This window comes from Pteropus medius, unplaced genomic scaffold, assembly GCF_902729225.1.
Source record: "Pteropus medius unplaced genomic scaffold, Ma_sr-lr_union100, whole genome shotgun sequence".
NCBI lineage: Eukaryota > Metazoa > Chordata > Mammalia > Chiroptera > Pteropodidae > Pteropus > Pteropus medius.
The window spans coordinates 47,551,114-47,577,161 of NW_024340849.1; the positions used below are offsets into that span (position 1 = coordinate 47,551,114).

The 26,048-nt window shown below is 33.0% G+C and overlaps 1 protein-coding gene across 7 annotated transcripts in view; it reads right to left on the reverse strand.

Moving 5' to 3' along the window:
- Positions 1–26,048, reverse strand: part of PPP4R1 (protein phosphatase 4 regulatory subunit 1) — a 65,170-nt gene that overhangs the window by 16,166 nt on the left and 22,956 nt on the right. For 6 of the 7 annotated variants that reach the window (XM_039845866.1, XM_039845864.1, XM_039845862.1 and 3 more), the window contains 8 exons: positions 25,838–25,944; positions 18,383–18,525; positions 17,743–17,889; positions 14,990–15,097; positions 14,789–14,854; positions 13,581–13,739; positions 11,660–11,787; positions 4,463–4,986 (listed from right to left, as the gene is read on the reverse strand). In XM_039845866.1, the coding sequence (XP_039701800.1) occupies positions 4,463–4,986; positions 11,660–11,787; positions 13,581–13,739; positions 14,789–14,854; positions 14,990–15,097; positions 17,743–17,889; positions 18,383–18,525; positions 25,838–25,944 (1,382 nt within the window). Of the gene's footprint in view, positions 1–4,462; positions 4,987–11,659; positions 11,788–13,580; positions 13,740–14,788; positions 14,855–14,989; positions 15,098–17,742; positions 17,890–18,382; positions 18,526–25,397; positions 25,428–25,837; positions 25,945–26,048 lie in introns of those variants that run through there. The other variant, XM_039845881.1, reaches the window with a different exon arrangement.

Consider the following 26,048-nt stretch of genomic DNA (forward strand, 5'->3'; position numbering starts at 1 on the left):
TTTAATCACTTTAGCTATTCCTTTTGGAATCTTTTTAAGTTCCCCAAACAAAATCAAAATAGTATTAAAGGAGACTGCACAATACATAAAGGTTAAAATGTTTTGTCCCACATGAAACGCATTGTGTGTGTGTGTGTGTGTGTGTGTGTGTGGAAGAGAGAGAGAGAGAGAGAGAGAAGGAGAGAAAGAGAGAGAGAAGGAGAGAGAGGGAAGGAGAGAGAGAGGGAGGGAGAGGGAAAGGTCGATCCCTAAGGCATCTTGATTCTGTTTCCTGGGGAAGTAACTAATAAATCAGAGCTTTTCAACGAGTAGTTCGTTTAGAGATAAATGATAACTTTACAGAGATCATTTATCTCTAAACGAACTACTCTTTTTACGTTAATCTTCATTTTTAAGTTTGTACATTCAAAAAAGTTTGAATTACTTTGAAGTTTGTTCTTCAAAACATTGACATAAAGAACATGAAGATAGAGACTTGCTGATTCTTCAGACAACCTGATGCTTAAATTTTCCAGGAGAAAATGAGGTGGAATCTAATGCTTGGCTAATGCTGAAATTTTAGTAAGATATACCATCATGTCGATTTTAAGAAAACAGAACACATAGGTCTTTATCAAGATCTCCATTTTCACATAAGCTAGATTGAAGTCCCAGAAACCAGAGCTCATTTAACCACAGCTTTGTGAAGAAACACAGTCCACAGTGATTCATATTCAAAAATAGAAACCACCTGGAAACTCTGAATTTTACTCTGTTCCTGAAAAAGCTGGTACAGCTGAGCTAGACCTTTATAATCTCCAACTCTTCCACAAAAATACTGGTGGTTAGTCACAAATTCCTAACAATTTATTGATTTCCGTCAGTAAACAATATGAATTTTCTGACCACAACTGCAGAAGGGCTCAATTCTTCCACTGGGCCTAAATTCGAAAGAAATCTGTATTTTGTGAGTTTAGGCAGTTTTCCCTCTTGTAGTCTATGAACCTAACTGTGGTAAATATCAAGCTGGCATCAATACTTCTACTTGGTCACTATTCAAGTTAAATTTTGAATCAGCCAGGGATTTGAAACTGCCCTGGACAAAGACAGAAAAATCTTAAATTCCCTAGGCAAATATTTTTGAAAAGAAGATCTTTTATACCTGCATATTTCACCACTTCCCTTTTTGGCCTTTTCTGTAGGATCTATTTCTGTTCTATAACTGAGAAAGGATTTTCTTTTTCTAACAGCAATATCTCATTCTAGTGCATGGAAACACTTAAATTTTTTGGCTAAAAACTCATCAAGAAAAATAAAACCTATCAATGCTTCAGGCAAGGTATGAGTGAAATTAGCAAGACTGTGAAGCAAAGGTTGCCTTAAAAGAAAAATACCTTAAGTCTTACTATATTTTCCCATGATGTTACCCACCAAACAGTGATAAGGGAAAAGAACTAGTGGTACCAGGCTTGCAAAAGCTGAAATTTGCCTTTTGAAAGGTATGCCCAAGGGTGGTTTCTCTGGGCAACGCCTCCCCAGATCTTATGGGGAACTGTCAAGAAAAAATTTACATGTAACATAACTAATTTAGTTCCAAGTCAGAACTTAGTTTCCAATTTTGGATTAAAGTTCTGCCTTTTAAAAAAGTAGACATTTTCTGACAGTTTGAAGGAAATGACTGCCCACATAGCAGAATTAGAAAAGAAAGGTATCCAAAACTAAAGGTATAGCCCTTTAAAAAATCGAAAATTAAGACGTAGTAAATTTTCAATTAACTATGAAATTAACATGGATTAAAAATGCTCTCAGATTTCAATAAAATCAAAAACTTAAGAATTCTGTAGCCTAAGCAGAAAAGCCCCAGCACTGCCCATCTATGTTTTACTGTAGAACATGCGACACATTGGCAGTTTCCATACTGTCTCACCCTTCTGTGCTCTTTGGAACTGGGATTTTAGCCTGCTTTGTTGTTGTTACATATCTAGTGCCCAAGAGAGTATCAGGAACATGGTAGGTGCTCAATAAGTAATGCTGAATCAATCAATCAATCAATGACTATGTTATGAAGATATCCTAATGAACAGAAAGAACGTGACAAATTTAAAACGTAGCAGGGTTAAGAAGTAAATTAGAAAGAGAACTGATTAAATCACAATATAGTATTTGTGTTGAAATCCCTCAACTGCAGCCTGTAAATTTACAATACAATTTTAAGTCAAACATGGTATTAGTCATCTTCCGAAAAGCGAAGTCATACACTAAAACTTTAAAAAAAGCAAATGATGCATATTACTTTTAGGTTATTTGTGGGAAAAAAAATTAAAGTAGTGAATTCAACATTTCAGTATTAAATGCCTACTATGTGTCAGAGAATTAGCAGGTATTATAATACAGTGAGAGCTTCCAAATAGGCTTAAAGCCTTTTTCCATAAAAACAGAGTGTAAGAAAAAGTATGAAAGTTACTGAAATTTGATCAGCTGAATAAAACTTAAGGTGATAAATGATAATAACATTTAAGCAAAAAGCTGAACACTGTAAAGACATTATCAAGATCTGATTATACTCAGCTGTGAACATCTTAGTTTTAAATGTAATTCTCTGTGTCTCAATTCTCCTCATCTAGGGGTGGAAGAGAGTGAAGGGATGGAGGGAGATTACAAGATTTTGATGAATATTCTAATTTATCAAATAAAACAAAACCTCAGTACTTGCTACATCATCAAGTTGTCATAAAATGCAGAATGCTGTTTCAACAGGGTAAAAATCAATGACAGAAGCCACACTGAGGAATGAGCAAAGAAAGTGAAGTTGTAAGGTTTTCATAAAAAATAATCTACTACAAGAGAGAAAAAATAGGATATGCTATTGAAAATAGTCAGCCCTCTGTTCTTGCTCTTGTTTTAGAATAAAAAGGAATGAACTACTGAGACGTGAACAAGGATAAATCTCAAATACAGTATGCTAAGTGACGGAAGTCATCAAGAAGGTTTGTATCACTTGAGTCTGTGCGGTATTTTGCAAAAGGCAAAATCACAGGGACAGAAAACAGATCAGAGGTTCTAGAGGCTGGGCATGGAAGAACTGACTATAAAGGAGGACAAGGGAATATTCTGGGGTAATGGAACTGTTCTATAACTTGATGGTGCTGGTGCTGGTGCTGGTTACCCACAACTACCTGTGTTTATCAAATCTCACAGAACTGTCCATTCAAAAGGGTAAACTTTATCGATATAAATCATGTCCCAATAAATCTAAAAAAAAGGTTAAAAAAATGAAACTGATGACCCACCAGTTAAATTAACTTTAAACATCAAGGATATAAATTTGCCTTTAATCAAATCATTTAATTTTTCTCCAAGTATAAAATTATAATAGGAAATCTTTAAAAATTCATGATAAATTAAAGCCAAATAAAGATAACTGCTAACTTAAGTACCGCTGATACAATTTTAAAAGTTTAAACAGGAGGTTTTGTATGTTTTAGAAGGATACTGAAAGTATCACTTATCTGCTTTAAAAATTGTTCAGTGTTTGTAAACAAAAGTATCACTTATCTGCTTTAAAAATTGTTCAGTGTTTACTAACACTGAACAAACCAATAAGTTTACAGATTTTAGCTTTTGGAACTAACAAAGCCAAAAATAAAAAACATGCAGAAAGAGAGATAAATTCTGAAGACTTGTAATTATGGAATTTTTCAAAATTGTTTCTGTTTTAAATAACATCTCAGAATCCACTGCATGAGGTTATGAGAGTCACTGGAGGGCCTTAGTCTTAAAAGGAGCAGAATGAGAACAGCCACATCAGGTTCCAGCCTGAGACCTTAAACCACGTCCTGAGCCCCAGCAAGCAGAACCATGGAGACTGCTGCAGGACACCCCATTTCCCACATGGACTAATGAAGACCACATAGTCCTCTTAATAAGAGGCAACTTTTGATTTTAACACAGAACAACCTTTAAAGCTGTCATTCACAATGATAGAAGCTGGGTGATACACGTGTAACCCAACTGAAAAAAAGTCACACCTGAGAAAGTCATCCAATCGACTCTTGATCAAGTCTACAGCTCTTAAATCATCATATTCCATAGGAAAAAAGTATCTTTGTCTACTGTTAATAAAATGGAGTCCTTCCTTAAAAAAACAACACTGTGTCCACTGCTATTTTATAAAAAAGCTAATGAGACCCAGAGTAAAATAGTTAAGGCAGGACAAGATTTAAAATTGTAATGTAAAACACTGTTTGAATGACTGAAAATTTCAGAGAGCGATTTGTGAATCGATAATTCTGTATAATACTACAGTTAGGAACACAGTGATGAGCTTATCTAAATGAAATTTCCTAAAAATCAGAACATATTTATCAAAAAACATGGCAGCAATGGTCAAGATAAATTTTTAAAAGGCAAATTTTGGGGGGAAGGTCAGAAAATACATTTTATATCAACTTTAGAATAAAGAATTTGATTGACTCTTCCATACCTTTAACATCTGGATCATCAATATGTGGCTCTAGATTTTCTATCATTTCTTCAAGCTCCTTTCTGGTGGCCATACTGATGTTTGAAGAACCTGGCATGGTGACTTCAGCTGTTTCTTCTGATCTCTCTGGGCTGAGTTTATTCCCAGAGCCCTCCTCAAGCTCTATATCTAGATCTATTTCAGGAAGAGGAGTCCTCCAGAAATGGAAGGAGTTGTACAATTCCTGATCTAAGAAAGCTGAATCTTGTGAACTGGTGCCAACCTCTGGCCATAACGCAGATTTGTAGTTACCAGGTTTTTTATCATTCTCATTACTAGCTACTTCTTGATGAGAGTCTGAGGACAAAGTACAAAGTAAAGACCTGTCCATTGGAACACTTATTTCACTTGGAGATTTCCTAGATGTTTCAGCACGATTTTCCATTGTGTTTTCCAGTTTGACACTGGAATTATTAATACTGGAATCTGAAGGAACATCCTCTGGCCTGAGCTGTATATCTTCTGGGACTTCTTGATCTCTGATCCTTTTATTGTTTCATTTGGCGGGGCGGGGAGGGTTGGAAGATAAAAGTATAAAAACAATTACTGAAAAAAAAATCCATGAAAAATACGACATAAAGCATTTAGACAAGTAAAATATTAAAAATTACAGATTAGCCATACAAATTTAGTTTACATAAATTACTGATAATGCTTCTTTTTCCATCAGTTGTTCTGTGGTCAGAGATGTAAACATCTGTTAAGCCTAAGTCTATACAGTAAAGCATTAGACATTAGGTGGAGAAGATAATATTTAAGAATCTTGGGATTCTACAATACCATAATAATTTCAATAAAAAAAAACCCGTACAAAATAGTTGAAAGATAAATTCAGACAATGCATTTCAAGATAGACACATTTTAAAAAGTATCTGAATTTTAAGATTATGGTATTGCCACTCTGCTCCAATGACACTGAAAAGCTGAGAATTAAAACCTATTTGCTTACGTAAAAAGAAAAAATCTCTATACAGTATTACAAAAGATCTTATTTACTGTCTCACCAAATATATTACAATCTGCTTAAGTTTTTTAAGGTATTTTATTTCTTCTATATTTTCCAGCTCTACTCCCAAATGTTTTCCCAAAATAGTCATAACCTAATTGATAAGGACAGACAGTTTAAGTTCCTAAATTAAAACTCACTAATTACCGCCATTATTATAAAACTAAAGCACTGTGATAAGTTTTGATATTTATCCCTTCCATTTTGTAAGACTCAATTAAATTTAACAAATATGAACTGAGCACCTACTAGGAGCCAGGAAATGAAATGAGTACTAAGGATTCGTATGTGAGCAAGATGTAGATCTTGCTTGGGAGATTACAATTAGAGGCAAATAGGAAAAACAAGCAAATAATTGTCAGATACAATGGTAAGTATGCACACTCAACACAGGAGGTAGAGGCGAGAGTTGAAATTAAAAAGCTTTAGAGGAAATGACATGAGTTGTGTTTACAAGAACCAATAAATGTTTATGAAGCTAAAGGGAAGAAAGTTTACTGAAAGAATGAGTACATGCAAAGGCAAGGGTTATAGAGGAGGTATATAACATTCAGAAAACAGCAATGAGTTTATTACGGCTAAGAGAAGGAAATAATGGACGATAAGGATGGAAAATTTTGTGGAAACCACTATTTACATACTAAATACCTTTGGAATTTATCCTTTGGAATTTATCCTACGGCTACAGGAAATAAAGTAGGAATTAAGAGACTGACATTTTTAGATGTGTTATTTTTGAAAGACCATTCTGGAAGCAGAATAGAAAATTGGTTGGAGGTGAGACAGGAGGCAGGAAATATAGAAGAGCAGGTGAAAGATAGTGATGACTTTCTGAATGAAGGCAGTGTCTTTGGGGCTACAGAAGAAATAAACACATTCAAATGAAGACAAAACCAATAGGATTCGTTCACTTATTGCATGCTGGAGATGAGAACAAAAGAGAATTTGGGAAGATTTCCAGATTTCTGGCTAGAGCAACTGATCACATGCTGGTAGCACATAAAAGTGAAAAAGGCAGGGACAATTTAATAAGAAAGCTAATAAGTTCCAGTTTGGACAGGCGGAGTTAGGTATCTATGTTAGAGGTGGTGGTGAAATCTATGGGAAACTGGTCAGACAGTGGAGACAGATTTGGAGGTCATCAACTCAAGAAGGACATGTGTAAGGCTTAGACGGGTGTGAAGCAAAAAATATGAATGAAGGAAACCATGACAATCACATAGAGTAACAAAGAGTGAAGGCATTTTTTTTGTATAAAAGGATGATTGAAGATGAGCATATTTTTAGGCTTGGAGAAAGCAGTTAGAAGAGATGAAGAAACTGGAGACACAGAAGACTGACGAAATAAGTGATAAAGCAGAAAGATTATGGGTTCAAGAATATAAGTGGACAGATAAAGAGACACCTCTTTCTAAGAAATATGAAAGAGAAGTAAAGATAGATATGTAGGTAAATTTGTAAGGAGAGTGTCGAGAAAAAAAAGGTGCTGGCTTGAAACATTATGCACCTTTATATATACACAATAAAAGATATTAAACAGAAGGCCTCCAGAACCGTGCAAATGGAAGGTGTGACATTAACACCTATGTAATATCCCAACTGAACAGCCACCACACATTCTCATGAAATTATTAACTTCTCTCTCATAAGGCTTTTTATCTCATAGCAATGTTCTCATTATTTTCAAAAAACACTTTTTAAAAACACATGCTGGTTATAAAGTTTTAAAAATATAAATATTTAATTTAAATATTTAATATTTATATTAAAAATATTATTAAAAATATTTAACAAGTCATCTGAAAACATCAGTGATAGTATTTTAAATTGTTGTTGCCCTTTCATTCTTATAATTATACAATATATAGTATGCATATATAATAAAATTCTGTTAAGACTATGAAAATATTGAAGTGCAAAAGTTCTTAAGATTCTTTTCCCAGCACCGGTACTACATTAATATAAAACTCTAAGCCTTTTAGGGGCTCAGATCCACATTTACTCCTTATTCATAAAAATGAGAGACTGGCCTAAAAGATCCTTTCCCTCTCCAAAAATAGTTCTTGAGGCTAGTGCTGTTATGCAAAATAAATGTCTTCTATATGTATATGAATTATATATTTTCCAATGTTGTTCTTATGAAAAGATATTTAGTTTTTTGTTTTAAAGAAAGTGGTATAATTGGTAAAATCTGAATAAAATCTCTAGATTAGATGACAGTATTGTATCTATGTTAATTCCTTAATTTTGGTATTTGGACTGTGTGGTTACGTGTTAATGTCTGTGTTTTGAGGAAATACAGCGAAATATTTAAGAAAGGTGAAAATAATATTATGTCTTTTTAGGTAGTCTTAACTACATTAAACTTATTCTCAAAGAATTCAGAAAAAAGGAGTAATAAAGGAAATATGGTGCAATGTTAATATTTGGAGAATCTGGGTATAGGGTATATGGGATTCTTTGTGCTATTTTTGGAGTTTTTATGATAACTTGCAAATTCAATTTTAAAAAGTATGGTAACAAGTTATTTGGTAGGGGTAGGAAGAAAATGGGTAAAATCTGTAAGACTTCATCTCTTATTTGATGAAGTTAAGAAAATACCATTTAAAATACACGAAAGAACCCAATTAAAAGGCCAATCAATACATAAAACTATTTCAAGGGCCTGAAGTTCCTTGATCACTATTTCACCTTAGCATTCAAGTTAACTTTTAATACTAAAATTAATTAAGAATATCAAAATTTAATATTCTTAGCAGAAAAAACAAGGAAGAATGGCCATGGCATTCTATTTGATTAATGCAAAATTACTAGCTTGTCCAAACTGAAAGCTCCCAAAACAACTTGAAAGAGACAAAAAAATTTCCCTAGTATTAAATTCTTAGAAGAATTACTATATGTATGAATAACAGTTGCTTCAAACTGTCAAAAATATAAATTCTCTAAATATAGATTTCTAGGTTTTTTTCTGGAGCTGGATAATAGTCAATTCAAGATTAAGCTGCTAAATGCCAAAATTCTGATCTTAATTGTCAGATTTCCAAATGCCATTATACAAACAAAAACTTCTGAAAAATTAAGGAGACACGATTCTGCATGAGATTTATCCTACCTCCTAAGAGAATGTAGGTAACAAGAGCGACTGAAGGTAAACCAAAAATTTCTCTCAAAAAGAATCTTAAGTTTCCTTTAGTGTCTATATAAATTTACAATATCCTCAGCGTTCTTCACTAGAGACCATGGGCCTAGAAAAATAAGTCTCTGTACACGTATTTCAAGGAAAAAATGACCTACAGAACATCTGGTTAAAGAAGCACACTGTATCCTGAGATAAAAGCAAAGAATAATCTCCATAATATATCTTTCAATTACTGCAAATTAACTAACTGAAGTTTTAACAGCAGTGAAATACTTCTGAATTTGTACCAATAACAATCAATTTTACTTTCAAATAATTAGCATTAAGCTAAACTGACAAAAAAGTGGTTCAGTAATGTAAGGTTTTTGAAATCAAATATTATTAATTTGTTATTTTCTTATAATAATTAATTCAAGATTTATCATGTGTCAACTATGTGCCAGGCCCAGTGAAGGTGGTGGTATATATAAAGATAAACAGCGAGACAGTTATTCCGAATGGACTTGTCATCTACTAGAGTGATATATACAAATACACAACTGAAAAGATATGATTAAAATTTAGTATTCTCATTCCAGTCCTACTAACAGCCAAGATGCAAACACTGTGAATTTCCTGCAAATCAGGGAAAGATTTTTGGAGGTAGTTGAATTTAGAGACAGAAGACATGCTGACATCGATTTTATTAAATGAAGTATGAATGGAATAGGGGGGCTTCCAGAACAGAAAAAAGGGAGAGCCAAAAGAACATAATATATTCAGAGAACAATATAATTGTTGGTTTGACTAAATAAAAAAGAGAATGCTTATTTTACATAATTTAGAAATGCAAATTTGAACACTTTACTCTGCTTCTGAAGTAGCCTTCATTAACACCTTCAAAGAACAATTAATAGCCTGATCTAGGGTGAGTGAAAGATAAATTCTGTATATAAAGTCAGATGTTTATAATCAATAAATGCTTCATAAAGTGTTAAGTGATAGTAAATGTCTCCGGGATCAGATGAAACAATATATAATAAATAGTAGTGGAAATATATTGCCAAAAACTTGCTTGCTTTGTAAGATATTTAGAAATCTTAATTCTATGAAACTGAGAAGCCCTTGAGAACAGGAACCAAGTTCTCTATTTCCATCTATAAGAAGCTGGTTCTTAGTAGGTGCTCAATTAATTTTTGCATAATCAATCAATTAATCTTAAATAGCAAGAAAACCAGTTTTAACAAAGCTGAAAACAAACACCAGTGCAGTATTTAAGAGAGAGCAAACAAACTAATGGTTCTGAGATTAATAATATACAAGACAACTCTTTCTGAAGCTCGGAAGCAAAACTATATAATATACAAAAGCTTTTACAACATTTAGCACAAACTCCTTCCCTAGCCAGGAACTTTCTCTTCTTTCCCTTATGCCATTAACACAATTCAATAAAGTCTAATAATATAATGAAAATCCAATGCTACAAATAGTATTGACTTGACATTAAGACATATCTCACCACAATGGAAGAGAAATTCAGGTTTGTAGCTAAAAGATAACTCCCTTTAAATAGCTTTCCAATAACGTCCTATACTGGCAGTCAGAAAAACTACTGGCCATGATATCCCCACCAACTATTTTTGTCAGTATCTGTTTATGTAGTGTCTATGGCTGCTACACACTGCAAAAGCAGAGTTGAGTAGTTGTGATGGAGACAGAAAATATTAATTAATTTTTACAGAAAGTCTGCTGATCGTGTCCTACACAATTCTATAAATTTTCAATTTCACTTACTATACTCTCTCCAGACTTAAAAAATAAATGTTACATAATAGTCTGTACAATTAGATAGTGAAAAGGTATGCTGACTTTAAAAATGAAAAACAGGTAACACCCTTCCACCCCCAATCATTATTTTTGTCAAACTCCTTGCAGCAGCTGTTTTCAAAAGAACTGACAGACTTTGCTTGCTAGGAAGGCAGGTTTAGAGTGATTTTTCTTCCTTTACAAAAAACAGTACCTCAGGTTTGTTTGGCTATTCAGCAGGACAGTAGGAGAACGGGCAAAAAGGTAAAACAAGGCAGCAGAGAAGAAAGAAGAACTGCCAAATCAAAACACCAAGAAAGCAAATATCACAGTATCAAGACCTACAGAAGAAAATGTCCATTAGCATCATGACAAGGGAGGGACAAGACACTATGGTAACTCAAGCATTACAGTAGGGACTGTTTCTAAAACAGGTACTCAGTTATTTCAAGTGTACACCTTGTAAAAGTTTGTTTGTTTCCCATACACTAAGTAAAGTTTGAATTATTTCTTCCCTAAGTATATATTATTATAAATTTAAAAAACTAAAACTCTATTAAATTTTTTAAATGCAAAAAAATAAAATAAAAATCAGAGTTGTTTTTAAGCTTAATTTTAAAATCTGTGGCCCTATTAGATTAATATACTTAAAACTGATATTCTAGGTAGTAAGTACACTAATTTGGTGCTAATCATTAAAATACTTTCCCCCTCAGTTGAGAAATTATAATCATCATTCTACAGACGGAGGATCCAAGATATACAACTAAATTTACTGACTGGAAGAAAAAATAATAGTAGGAAATGGACTATATACTAAAACAAACATATCCCTAAGTTAGGTTTTACTCCTTAAAAAATTAAACTCTTTAAATGAGATAACCATTGCCTTGTATATTCTCAATGTTAACAGATAGTTTACTAGGAAAATAATTTATTAAATAAACTTATTCCAAACTAGTATCAAATCTATCATTTAGAGTTTTCTATGTGCCTGGCATCAAGCTCAGTGTGTCACGTACATTTTCATCTACTCATCTAATATAAAACCAACCAAAATGACATTTAACAAATGTATTTAAAATAAAACTCTACGAAAATATTTACCAATTTGTATAATTAAGAGAAACAGTAAACTCTCCAAAAAGAACACTTATTATGAAATAGTGAATATGAAAAAAAAGTTCTCAGGCAGTTAAACTGGAAAGCAAGTTTTAAAAAATTATACCTATTTTTGTCTTCTACTGATGTATCTTCTGAACTTTTGTTTTCTTCTTTAAAATACTGGCCTGAGCTAGATGGATTGGCAAAAGTAGATATGAAAGGTCCCAGAGACTGAAAAGCTGCTTGGCGAACCTATGAAGGAAAAAAGGATAAAACATAAATATACAGGATTATTAATAACCTACTTTGCATACACTGAATGAAGTATGTTTAAGATAATAATTTTTTCTAAAAGAAACCCAGATTCAGGAGGTGGCTCCATAGTGTAGTGGTCAGCACGTCTGCTTTACACGCAGAAGGTGTCTTGGGTTCATGCCCCAGGTGGGAACCATGGACCATACCCTGGGTGAGCCCTGTGAGTGCGTGGAGACGCTCGCCTTCAGTGAAATGCGAGGGGGAAAAAAAAAAACCCACCATTCAACACTTCTGGAAATGGTCTTAAGGGCAAAAAGCAATTTAAGGAATATCTATTCAAGAAAATCCACAAAAATTCAGTAAAAAAGCTCAGAGCCTGCGGGACTGAACCCAGACTAATTCAGGGAGGCACAGACTGTACTCCAGACTACTGCATCCAAGAACAGGAGGATCCCTCCCAGCTCCCAGTCACAGAGCTTTCAACAGTTTCTCACCCTACCCCCAGCTACTTGTTGCTGAGGCCAGGTCCTGAGCAAGTGTGGTCGAGTGGTAGGGGTTCCCTTCTTCCACCTAACACCCATTAGTGGAATGGAGGCTCTACCAGGACAAGGCTCATAATACTGAAGCTCTAACAGCTCATGTCACAGCTTGTGAGGCCAGGAGAGACAAGCCAAGAGAACTTCAAGCTGCTGTCCCTCCCACTCCCACCAAAACGCTGTCACTTCAAGGGTGACTGTGGGCATATCCAAAGCTGTGCCTCCTGGAGCGAGGCGGGGAAATAAAAGTCCACTAAGGTATTCCAATAAGCCAGTTACTAAACAAACAAGCAAATAACAAAGTGCCTGACAGGGGTACCAGTACCCAAATTTGCTACATTATCTAAAATGCCCATTTTCTAACAAAATACTACAAGGTATGGAAAGGAAGAGAAAAATATAATTCACATACTGGAAAAAAAATTAGGTAACAGAAATTGTGTGTGAGAGCAATAAGATGTTGGACTTAACAAAACTGGCAAGAAAAAGAATTAGTGAACTCAAGATATATGAATATAAATTATATAAGCTAAAGAACAAAAAAAAGAAAATGAGGAAAAATGAACAGAGCCTCAGTAAAATGTGGGATACCATTAAGCACACCAATATATGTGTAATGGAAATACCAGAAGAAGAGTGAGAAAAGAAAAGACAAAATATTTGGAAGAAACTGATAGTTTGGATAGACCTATAACGAGAGATTAGTAATAAAAAATGACTACCCACAAAGAAAAGCCCAGGCCCTGATGAATTCAATTGCTGAATTCTACTAAATATTTAAAAGAGAATTACTACCAATTCTTCACAAATTATCCCAAAACATAGAAGACTAGGGAATACTTCGTAACTTGTATTTTGAGGCCATCATTAACCTGATAACAAAACCAAGCAAAAAATAAAAATAAAAAGCCATCAAAGAAAACTACAGACCATTATTTCTTCTAATATGAATATAAAAATCCTCAACAAAATACGAGCAGAATCTAGCAACATATAAAGAATTATTACACTATGACCAAGTGAGACATCCCAGAGATTGAAGGCTTAACATCTAAAAATCAATATGCTATATCTTAACAGCATGAACATGATTTATATTTATAGAAATTTTGTAATACAATTGTCTATTATCTACTCTGAGAAGTATTAATAACATACCTTAAATTATAAATTATTTCTTAAATTATGAAATCAAAATCATGTTTGTTGTAAAATGTATTTATTTTACAAAAATAATATTTAACAAAATCCTACCCAACGTGAAGGATCACTGATCAAATTAATAAATAGTGTTGACAATTTAGTCCGTCGGATTTCCTGACACGTTGCACATGAAACTGCCATGAAGCATTCGGCACAAGCCTTCCGGACTCCCCATACGTTATCAGAACAAAGTTGGAAAAACCTGGGCAGCTACGCAAAAGGATAATGTTTTGTTAGGCAGATAAACAAAGTAAGTCTTAGTACAAGTATACCTCATTTTATTATGCTCTGCTTTATTGTGCTTCACAGATGCTGTGTGGGTTTTTTTGTTTGTTTGCTTTTGTTTACAAATTGAAGGTTTGTGGTAACCATGTGTCAAGCAAGCCTAGTAAGCGCCATTTTTCCAAAAGGTTCAGATGATGGTTAGCATTTTCTAGCAATAAAGTATTTTTAAATTAAGGTATCTACACTGGTATTTTTTTTTTCAGATATAATGCTACTGCACACTTAATAGACTACAGTATAGTGTAAACATAACTTTTGTCTGCACTGGGAAATCAAAAAATTCGTGTGATTCTCTTTACTGTGATACTTATTGTAGTGGTCTGGAACTAAACCCACAGTATCTCCAAGGTATTCCTGTAGTTACTTTTATTTTCATTCATAGTGTTTTAAAATATTAGATTTTCTTAACAAAGTTTCAAAGACCTGTTTAGTATTAATATTCAGTCATTTTAAATAAATTACACCCAATTCATAATATTATTGGCTATGGAAACGCAAAACAGTGCCAACAGATATGTTATCCAAGAGCTGTATCTAAACTTATTTTGCGTAACAGATGGTTTCAGAAACACTTAAAGTATGTTAACTTGTACATTAAACATATATATCCAATGTACTAACCATTTAAAAAAAACCTGCTGTAGATTTAATTTGTCCCTAAAACACTTGAGGATTGCAATAATATTAAAGATTCATTTGAATAAATAAGAATTGATTTGTTTAATAGAAATGGAGAGGTAAAAAGGATCAATGGTCCTTAAACATATCTGCATTTTAACAAACTGTCTTTATCAAAACAAGTTCAGATTACAGAAATTTAAACTCTTAACCTCAAAAAGTCCTATTTTTCTGGTTTACATTCATGAAATTGTGTTAATAAAATCTGGGGGTAAATGTATGCACTTGAAACTTTATGTGCTACTTTGTAATGCACTACTTACTTCTTTATTATTCCTTGTTTCTGTAATACTTACCAACATTTCCTCAGTAGCTTGCTGGCCAACTACACTGCAAATATCTCCAAAATTGGCAGCACAGACCTGACAACAAAAGCATTACTGACATTTCAAAATGTTGCACATAAAGTTCTTTAAAAATAATTTTTAAATTTCACATATCAATACTGTAACCATTAGAACCATGTGTTCTTAAACAAAAAAGAGACTAAAAAATACCTTTCGAACATGAAACATCCTGCAATCACAGCACATCTCACAAAACCTAGGGAGGATAAGACGCTCTGTAATGTCCTTCCCAACCATAGGAGCCATTTTGCACATTATCTAAAACAAATAAGAAAAAAACACACTGAAAATATCTTCAAACTAAGACTTTTCCAGTTAAGTTTGCTAACTTATTAGAGTATATAATTTAAGGATACATAAAATATGATATAGCATCATCATACCACATACATTACAAAAAACATTCACCTTATTTATCTGAGTTGAAGACAGAAAAATAGGTATTAATTACTACCAATAAAATCAACCAATAATTACTAAATGCAGAGTAAACCCAGAAAAAAACCCTAAAAATTTCATTTTTGTCTACAGTTTCAATCTTAATCATTTTGCCTGATAACCTGAAAAGTGAAAAAACTCTACATTTTCCCAATCAGAAAAATAAATGGTGACTGTTTCAAGGGAAAGGTTATCTGCAAGAAGGATTCAGGATTAGTATATCTGTATTGCTAAGGATAGAATACACAGAGGCAGTCTTTACCGTACAAAGTACCTGTTTTAAATGAGACTTGTGCCTGTTGGAACTGCGTCCTTACTCTGTAAAGTCTAGGTTCCAAGAAGGGGAAAGTTAAGGACGCGGTTCCAATATGCACACGTTTCAGTTAATGCAGTACCAGGCAAAGCAAGGATGAACTATGTTTGCAAATCAGCTCAACATTATTTAAATTCTCCCCATAGTTGGTATAGAAAGAAATCTGATGATCTGTCATCATTTATCTGTGACATCTACTCCTAGTCATGCAAATATGACAAGTAAAAGGCATACATATTGGAAAGAAAGAAAGCTCTATTCATTATGACATGATTGTCTACATAGAAAATCCCAAGGAATCTAAAAAGAAGCCACTAGGAAAAATAAGTGAATATAGGAAGTTTGCAGGACATACATCAGAATACAAAAATCAAATGCATTTCTGTAAGTTAGCAATGAACAAGTGGAAACATTTAAAAAGTTATTCACAACGGAGTTAAAAATACAAAATCTAACAAAATATATGAAATATCAAATCTAACAAAATATATACATGATGTCTACTGAAACTATAAAACATTGGTGAGTTAAGTAAAAGACCCAAATAAATGGAGAGATCTACCATGCTCATGGATTGTTAGGCTGGCAATTATCCCCTCATTGACCTAGAGAAGAGTCAACACAATCCCTATCAAAATCCCAAAGCCTATTTCATTTTTTGATGCCATAATATCTTTAAGCATTTCCAAGCCTAGGTTAAAGATCTAAAGTTATGCCGTATCACTGATTCTATCATAATTAAATTTATTAGAATAAATTATTCTCTCAATAAAGAACAGATAGGAAGCCAGGGAATGCAAAACATGACAAAATAAACATAAACCAACTGTAAGGGAATCATGGGTTTCATACTAGCACTGGATATAGTATTTTTATTGTAAATATAACATTTTATTATTGTTAAATCCCATCAAAAGTTATAATAAAGCAAGTTTAATTCTGCTCTATATAAAGTGATGTCAAACTGATTTCCCTTAATGAGAAAGTTGTGAAATTAAAAAAAAAAAATGTGTTTTAGAATTTGATAGAAGTGGTGGTTGTACAACATTGTGAAAATACTAAATGTACTTAATTGTACTTTTAAATGGTTAATTTTATATTATGTGAATTTCACTTCAATAAAAATGATATTATTGGGGAAAAAGGTACCTAAACTTATTAATTGGTACCTGAGCATCCAAGAATAAAATGAAATCAGAGAATTTTCAAGGAAGAGAGACTAGAGAGATGACTGAATTCATCCTCCTAATGATTCAGAAGCATTATAAATTTTTGTTCTAATTTTTTTCATATTAATAAAGATACAATTATTTTAGGTTTAAATAGTAAACTCAATATGCACACAGACTTGAATAAATTTTCAGACAGATTTGCCACTTTTCTAATTTATTATCAGAATTCTTACTGTCTGAACTCAGGAACCATAGATGTGAACTGTAATAGATATTACTATATACTCCAATTCATGCCCTATTTTTGATGACTATCAAAATATTTGCTAACTATGTCAAAAAACCTCAGAAAATGTACTATTATTATGACTATTATTAGTACTACTAAATGTACTATGACTCTGTGCACAATGAACTTAATCTGTACATTTTTCTAGTAATTGTAATTTATATCATATCGTAGTAAAATTATTTGCCTGACTATCCTTCTCCCAAAGCCATACTGTCAGGGGCAGAAACCAAGTATTATTTTTTTTCTACTGTGCTTACAGGAAAGTGTACCTAGAAAGGTATTCAACAGCAGCAATCAAAGGGGTTCAAATGTTTCTTCATTCAATACAGGTTTTCTGTGTGTGTGATTTTTGAACTGCACGGGTTATTTCTCCCATCTTATTTTTCCATGGTGACACAATAATAAATTTACAGTTACTGTTTTCTTGCTGTATATCCTGCTTTTCAGAGCCCAATGACAGACCCATCTAATTCCCAGTTACTTGACGTAATAGGAGGCCCACAGAAAATGCGCCTAAGTCCCTTTCTAACCTGGCATTACATTTTTAATTCAATGATTTGTGACTACTTTGATATCTAATATGTATAAACTCTACAGCATTTATGCAGCATAATATTTAATGAGCACCTCCAATTAGTCAATATCATGACTAATTTTTACCTAAATTGAAAAATCATGTTCTACTTACAGCCACAGCTTCTGTTTTTACATCATCGTTGCTGTCTGGGGCAGTTAGCTCTATGAGGACAGGGCACACTTTGGTCTCCACATCAAACCGCTCAATTAACTCCTGCTCCAACAAAGCCAGCAAAGCTGCCTGACTGGTTTTTCTTACCTAGGAAAAAATTAACAGTATAAACATAGTACATGCACAATATAGTAAAATTCTATTACTGGATTTTCACAAAACTGAAGACTTCTCAACTTAAAAGGGATTCATTATTGGCAAACCATGCAAATAAAAGTCTGTGGCTATTTTCTTCACGTACTACAAAGATAGAACCTGGTAGGTTGTGTTAAAAAGAAGTGAAACAAAAAAGACATCTTGTAAAAGATGTCTCATAAAGAAACTTTTTGAGGAATACCTTGAAAGCACCACGTAAGGATGCAGCTATGAGGCATTGTCTATAATGGTGCTAAGGAGACCTCCTAGATTTGCCAGACTCAGCATATCTTGTCTAAGATAAATGGTAGTTTTGAAAAACAGAATAACAAAATCACAAAATCAAAGAGGAAAAAACATTCAAATGAGACCACTTAGGGTATGCCATTCTATATACATCATACTACATACATTTCCATTAAGAGGATGTGAATGGCACTCTTACCTGATTATTCTGATCTGCAAGATACCTAACCACAATAGGTAGTAAGTATTTGGAAAAAGCATATGGAATTGAAGGCCGGTTTTCTTGACAAAACAATGCAATATGGGGCACCTGTTCCATCAGCTCTGCTCTCACAGTTGGTTCTATAGAAATAAAAGAAATGTGAGCAAACATTCTCTTACAGTAACAAAATCTTTGCCCGGGCTCGGGACTATTTAGAAATAGTCTTTCATCCTCAGCATAAAAAGGACTCACAAGATGTTCTCTAACTCTGTGATCCTTTTCACAATCATGTATACATGGGTCAACCCTTGAGTTAAAGGAGGAACTTAGCCCACATCTTAAGCTTGTATTTTCATGGAATGCACTGAGTGTGCAATCATTTCTTATAATGATTGAATTTATTCATAACCATGGTGTGCTAAGAGTGAAACATCCAATATTCACATCAACTATAATATGGTATTATCTATAAACTCTACTGTTTAAAAACCTCCTAGGATAAGTCATAAGGACTAGCTTAAGTTTAAACTTAGTCTAAGCTAAGTTTAGTCAATGCATGGAGGACTTATAGTTAAATATAACTAAGAGTAAAAAGGGTAAGTGAATATTAAAGTATTAAAGGAGACAAATAGATTTAAAAAAACAAACGAACCCTGAAAAGACCCAAGTATATATGGCATATTTAAATGTGACAAATATGGCATTTCAAAATTCTGAGTTTCAAAGTGATGAACTACCCAATAAGTACTGGTAGCAAAATCAGCTAATTATGCGACAAAATCAAGGTAATACATTGTACATTAATTCTAGTTGAATTAAAGTTCCAAACTTTCACCTGTCAGAATTGCTATGATCAATAAATCAAAAAACAACAAGTATTGGCAGGGATATAGAGAAAAGGGAACCCTTGTACAGTGTTGGTGGGATTACAAATTGGTACAGTCACTATGGAAAACAGTTCGGAGGTCCCTCAAAAAATTAAAACTAGAACTACCATTTAACCCAGCAATTGCATTTCTGAGTATTTATCCAAAGAAAACCAACATACTAATTCATAAAGATCTATGCACCTAAAGCGCTATTCACAACAGCCAAGAAGATCTGGAAGCAGCCTAAATGCTCAACAACAGACAACTGGATAAAGAAGTTGTGGTACATATATACAATGGAATATTACTCAGCCATAAAAAAATCTTATGTTTTGCAACAATATGGATTGATCCAGAGGGTATTATGCTGAGTGAAATAAGTCAGACAGAGAAAGATAAATACCATATGATTTCACTTATATGCAGAATCTAAGGAACAAAAGGAACAAACTAAATGAAAGCAAGACTCACAGATACAGTAGACAAAATGATGATTGCCAGATGGCAGGGGGTTGGAGGGCTAGGTGAAAAAGGTGAAGGAATGAAGAAGTACAAATTAGTTACAAAACAGTCACAGCGATGTAGATTATAGCATAGCATAGGGAACACAGTATTATTGTAATGGCTGTGTGTAGAGCCAGATGGGTGCTAGAGTAATCAGGGAGATCACCTCATAAACTATATATATTTCCAAACTTCTTTTTAAAGCTCAAAAGCACTGAAAGACAACATTAAAAAAAATGTTTAAGGTTGAGGTGGAAAGTCCTTTCAAGACAAACAAATCGAAAAACCAACTAAAAGACCAGCAAATTTCATTTCATAATGACTTTATTATAAACAACAGATACCATACTCAGTTAAAAAGACAAAAGTGTCTGGGAGAAAATATGTGCAAAGTATTAATACCTAAATATACCAAAAACCCATTATTCAAATGAATATAAGAAAGAAAAGGATACAAATAGGCAATTCACAGAAGAAATGCAAGTGACTGACACACACAGACATGATGGATTTTCAATACAAGTCATTACATCAGACTTAATTATTACTGTGGCACCTATTAATGATATTAAAGTTACCTTAAAGTAAACGTGCATAAATGTGTACAGAGGAACTTTAGATTTCAAAAAACGAAAATTAATAAAACTATCAGAAAATGTACTAGTATTTTACAAAGCTAAGAGTCTTATCGACAAACCAATATTTGAAATTTCTATTACACAACTGTGCCATTTGAAGTTAGACAGTACTTGAACAAAATAAATGTGCTGTTTTGAAAAACAAAAATAATTTTTAAAAAGCAGACATATGGCCTCTATTTTTCCTCACTGCTAATATTGACCTAATACTTAAATATATTATGAAGCAAAAGGAGGTGACAACTTACAGTTTTAGTTAAAAATAAAATCAGTAACTTTTCTTTTTTTAAAGCCCTGCTTAGGCAAATAGACCAATGGAACAAATAGAGTGCAGAAACAGACGTATGCCCATACAGACAACTGATTTATTAAAAGGTGAAAAGGGAAAGATGGTCGTTTCAATAAAGGGTACAGAGTCAACTAGATACCCACATTTAAAAATAGAAACAAAAAGAAACTTGTCCCTTACTTCATATCATACACGAGAATAAATTCCAGGTGGAATGTAGACCTATATGTCAAAAACAAAAACAATTTCTAGATTTGATAATATAGGAGAAAATATTCATGACTTTGAGGTAAGAAAAATTTTCTTAAGCAGGACACAGACAAATAGTACTACCTATAAAAGAAAATAACTTCTTTAACAGGCACCATTAAGAGAGTGAAAGTATAAGTAACAGAGTGAAAAAGAGATCTATAATACACATAAATGACTTAGGGCTCATATCCAGAATACAGAATTCCTGCAAATATGTAAGAAAAAGACTGCCAGTTTAAAAAAGAGGGAGACAGGGAGAGATTTGAACATATATTTCAAAAAGATGCCCAGATACCCAATAAGCATACAACCAGGTGCTCAGCTTTACTGTTCACTGAGGAAATGCAAATTAAAACTACAATGAGATATAAATTTCAACCGCTACCCCTTCAGAAAATTTAAAATAAACAAGTTTTTGTGAAGATATGAAAGAAACCACAGGAACTCTCATACATCGTTGGTGGGACTAAAAACTGTTATACCACACTGGAAAACTCAATGGCATGTCAAAGATGAATATATGCATACCCTATGATATAGAAACGCCAATTCTAAGTAAATACCACTGAAGTGTGTGCACATGTGTTCCGTGTGACTCACTGGCTCACAGCAGCATTAAGAGCCTAAAGCTAGAAGTAACCTGTATATCCACTAACAGAATAAAGGATAAATAGGTTATAATATATTCATACAGCACTGCAGTATATTCACATAGTAATCACCATATATATAATAAGTTTTTTGTAAAACAACTTAAAAAAATCTATAAATACAGTTACATGCAACAGAATGAGTTTTAGAAGTATAAAAAAGCTAGACACTAAAGAATACATTCAGTATGATTCCATACAAAGTTTAGACAGGCAAACCTATACATTTAACGGTCAAAAGATTGATTACCTCTGGGGAAAAGAACAGAACTGAAACTTGGAGGTGAGATGATTTCTGGGATGCTCATTCTATTTCTTGATCCAAGAACTAATTACATGGGCCTTCATTTTGTGATACTTCATGGAACTGTACATTTTTAGTTCATGTACTTTTTGTAGTGTTATATTTGATATTAAAAGAACTGAAAAAAATCTGCTTCAAGTATGTTATTTCTAAAACCCTGAGAATATACTTGTAACTGGTTTGGGTTACAAATTTATATACCCAAGAATAATGTGAAAACTGCCCCTTCCTCCTTCCATCTTCTCCCTGCTCCCCAAATAATTACAAGTGCACGCACACGCGCACCCACACACATGAGAGAGAGAGAGAGACAGAGAGAGAGACAGAGAGAGAAACACAGAATTTAATTTCTCTTGGTTGCTAACAACCCTGAGCCTGGTAAAACTCAAAACCACTTGAGGGACACTCCCACAATGAAGGCTGACCCAAACACCAAACACCTATGAATTCAGACCAACTAAAGATTAGCTCATAATCAAAAAAAAAAAAGACAAGGAAATGATCCTTCAGTAGCAAAAAGATTAAGATACAAGAGGATTATAATACCAAGAACTTCAGCTACTATAAACAATTTCTAGATGTTACAGTAAAGATTCTATTTTAAAGATATAATGAAAGGAAATATACTGAAAAGAAACAATACAGAAAGAAAAACAAGAAGTTATAAAAACGAAGCCCTTTAAGACTCCTGAAAATAAAAAATAGAATCAATGGCAACGAAATATTCAACAATCAGATGGGAGGTTAGAATTTGGTAACAAATATTTTGCTGAGAGAAATGACCAAAATGCAGAAAGGAGAAAAAGAACTGAAAAGAAACAAGTAATAGCTATGGAAAGTACATTTATCTAACAAGAGTTCTATATTCTGAACTACATACAAAACATATACTCAAACAAAAAAGAAACTAAAAAAAGAGTTTGAGATGGGAGAGAGGCAATATTTAAAATGGTATAGGTTGAAAGTTTCCCTTATCTTATAGAAAAGATATGAATCCTCAAATTCAAGAAGCAAGGCAAAGTCCTGAGTAGAATAAATAAAAATAAACCTGAAGAATGCCAAGAAAAAGAAGTCTTAAAAACAATCAGGAAGGAAAAACGAGATTACTACAAGGACTAAATTAGATTAGCAGACTTCTCAACAGTAACAAGAATAAGATGAGAATGGAATAATATTAAAAGTATCAATTAGATTTTTACACTTAGCTAAATGATAATTTAAGAGAAACGGTGAAATAAAATCATTTTCAGACAGGAAAAAGGATATGTCACTGTCAGCCCTCAGCAATACATGTTCTCTCAGAAAGGGGAAAGTGAACCAGAAAAGCATCAGATAAAAGATGTACTGAGGGGAAAAAAAGTTGGAGTAAATTTAGTAGTAAATCTAAACAAGCATTTACTATACACAAATCCTTAAAATATGAATGCTAAATTTATGGAAGTAAAAAATCAAAATAAAAGTTGATAAAAATAAGGCAGACAAGAACAAAAAATTAAAGGTTCTAAACTTTTTATTTCTTTAGGAGGATAAATAATATGCATTAACTTTAGAGCTATACATGTTTCAACTGTCTTCATCTTATTTGAACATCACAATCAACCCAGCCTACCAAGTCAGAAGCCTCAGGATCAACTCTTCTCTTCCTTCACTCCCTTCAACCACCACAGGAGCTTTGAAATCCCTTTCTAACACTTTGATTACTCTCAACAACTTGTAATAATCAGTAGTCGAGTCTCCTGACTAGTCTTCCTGTTACCCATCTTTTTCATTAAGTCTATCCATGCTGCTATATTATTTTCGAAATCACAAAAAATGTAAAACTCTCTAGCAGGGCACAGTATAAACCTTTATAATCTATCCTTCAATTATCTTCTTTAACAGCCTCATTTTTCTAAAACTGTAGCTTCAGTAAACGCTGTTGACCAAATGGACCAACGTCTTGAATTCCTCAAGCCTCTACACCTATCTTTTCCTCGCCTGAGTATGCTCTTTCTCCTCTCTGTCTGTCTCATCATTCTATTAAATCTAAACTCAAAAGTCACTAATTTTCTGAAGCCACTCCCAGCCCACTCCATTATAATTTATTGTTTATATGTTGGTTGCATTCATTAAACTGTTAATTTGATGACAGGAATTTCATTCATTTTAGTAGCTGCTCCAACATTTAATCTAGAACCTGGCATAGAGTATGCATTATTTTATGTTTAATGAGTGAACAGAAAGTATAAATGTCAATAGAGATATTTACCATAAACTCAACAACTTGAGAACATATTTTTTAAAAATATGCACACACACATTTTATAAAACTCAGCACTATGGTTGGTCAACAGGTAAAAGAAGATAAATACAAATTCCTCCTTAAAGATCACCTATGTCTCTACTAAAAAAGAAGTAACTACAATGGTAAGTACCATTGCCAAAAATTTAAGTTTAATTGTACCTCTGCCAAATAAAAAAATAAATTATAAGTACAAATTATAGTTCATGAGACTCTCCTAAAACCATTCTGGAACAAGCATATACATCGAGCAATTATGTACACAGAATGTCATAATGAGAAAGATTATTAGGAAGCTTACCAATGTTTTTTCTACTTTATAAGGAAATAAAATTTAAGGCTTGTGTAAATAATAAACATATTCCCATAAAATAAACTTCTCACCAAAAGATGGGCTCATCTAAAAATAAAAAGACTGCTGACATGTCAAATTCATTAGAAATTGCCAGATAACATGTTTTTATGAAGAGATAATGGATTTAAGAAAAAATTTTTAAGTTTATTTTTGAATTGTTTCTAAAATCAAATATAAAAATGCTTAACACTTAGCATTAGATTAAAATGGTAAATTTTGTTATGCATATTTTACCACAATAAATATATTTTTTATAAAACAAAAGAACTATCATAACCCTCAAATAGAATTCATCTCTTTCTTTACAATAGCGAAGATATGGAAGCAACCTAAATGCCCATCAACAGACAACTGGGTAAAGAAATTAGGGTTCATATATATAATGGAATATTACTCAGCTGTTAGAAAAACTGAAATCCTACCATTTGCAACATGGATGGACCTAGAGGTTATTATGCTGACTGAAATAAGTCAGACAGAGAAAGATAAATACCATTTGATTTCACTTATATATGGAATCTAAGGAACAAAAAGAACAAAATAATCAAAAACAGACTCACAAATATAGTGGATGATTTGGTGACGGACAGAAGGGAAAGGGTGTGGGGGACTGGGAGAATGCGGTGAAGGGTTAAAGAAGTACAAATTAGTGGTTGATAGTTTTGGTCACGGGGATGGGGAGCATGGCAGAAGGAATGCAGTTAGTATTAATATGATAGATAGCTAGGTGGACGGCCAGGGGAGAGAGGGAGCAGTTGAGGGGACCGTTTTATGAACTACACAGATGTCTAAACAATGTACTGTATACTTGAAACTAATTTAAATAAATAAAATTTTAAAATATAAAAAAAAAAATCAAATAAAATTCACCTCTTTCTTAAGCAGACCCTCCTATCTTCACTTTGGAGACAAACAGTTTTCGTTTTTTAATGGGAGATTAACATTTTTTGCAAGTGAGAAAGCACACAAAAAAGAAAACATTTTATATATGCTTAAAAAAATTTACAGCCCACTCCATCCTTTTCAATTTATTCAAAATAATTTTTAAAGTTTTTATTAATCCTAAAATATTAACATACAAGATGCAAAGCAATGTTCTTAAGACTTTTCTTTTGGGAAATTTCCAAAATTAAATGAATGGGCCTACTATAAAATGTCTGGGTCTTAGTAACAGGTTTTTATTTTCTTGTTACTAAAGGGTTTGATAATTAACACAGGAAAAATTTTAAAGAAATATCACATCGAGTTTTTCATTAGTTTTAAAAACACATTATTTGGTAAAAGAAAACTTTCTCTACATAAACATATACCTGAATCGTCAGCTAATCTGCTAATTCTTTCCAAAACAGCAATACAATCTCTTTCATCATCGCAGACTTCCCTCAATGTATCCAGCAAACTCCGGGCCACCATTTGTCTACACGCAATAAAGAAAATTATATAGTGTTCAGTAGCATCAATAGTTAATATTCAGAATTTCAAAAGGCAGAATGCATACAGTTTTAAAGAAAATTTTTCTTA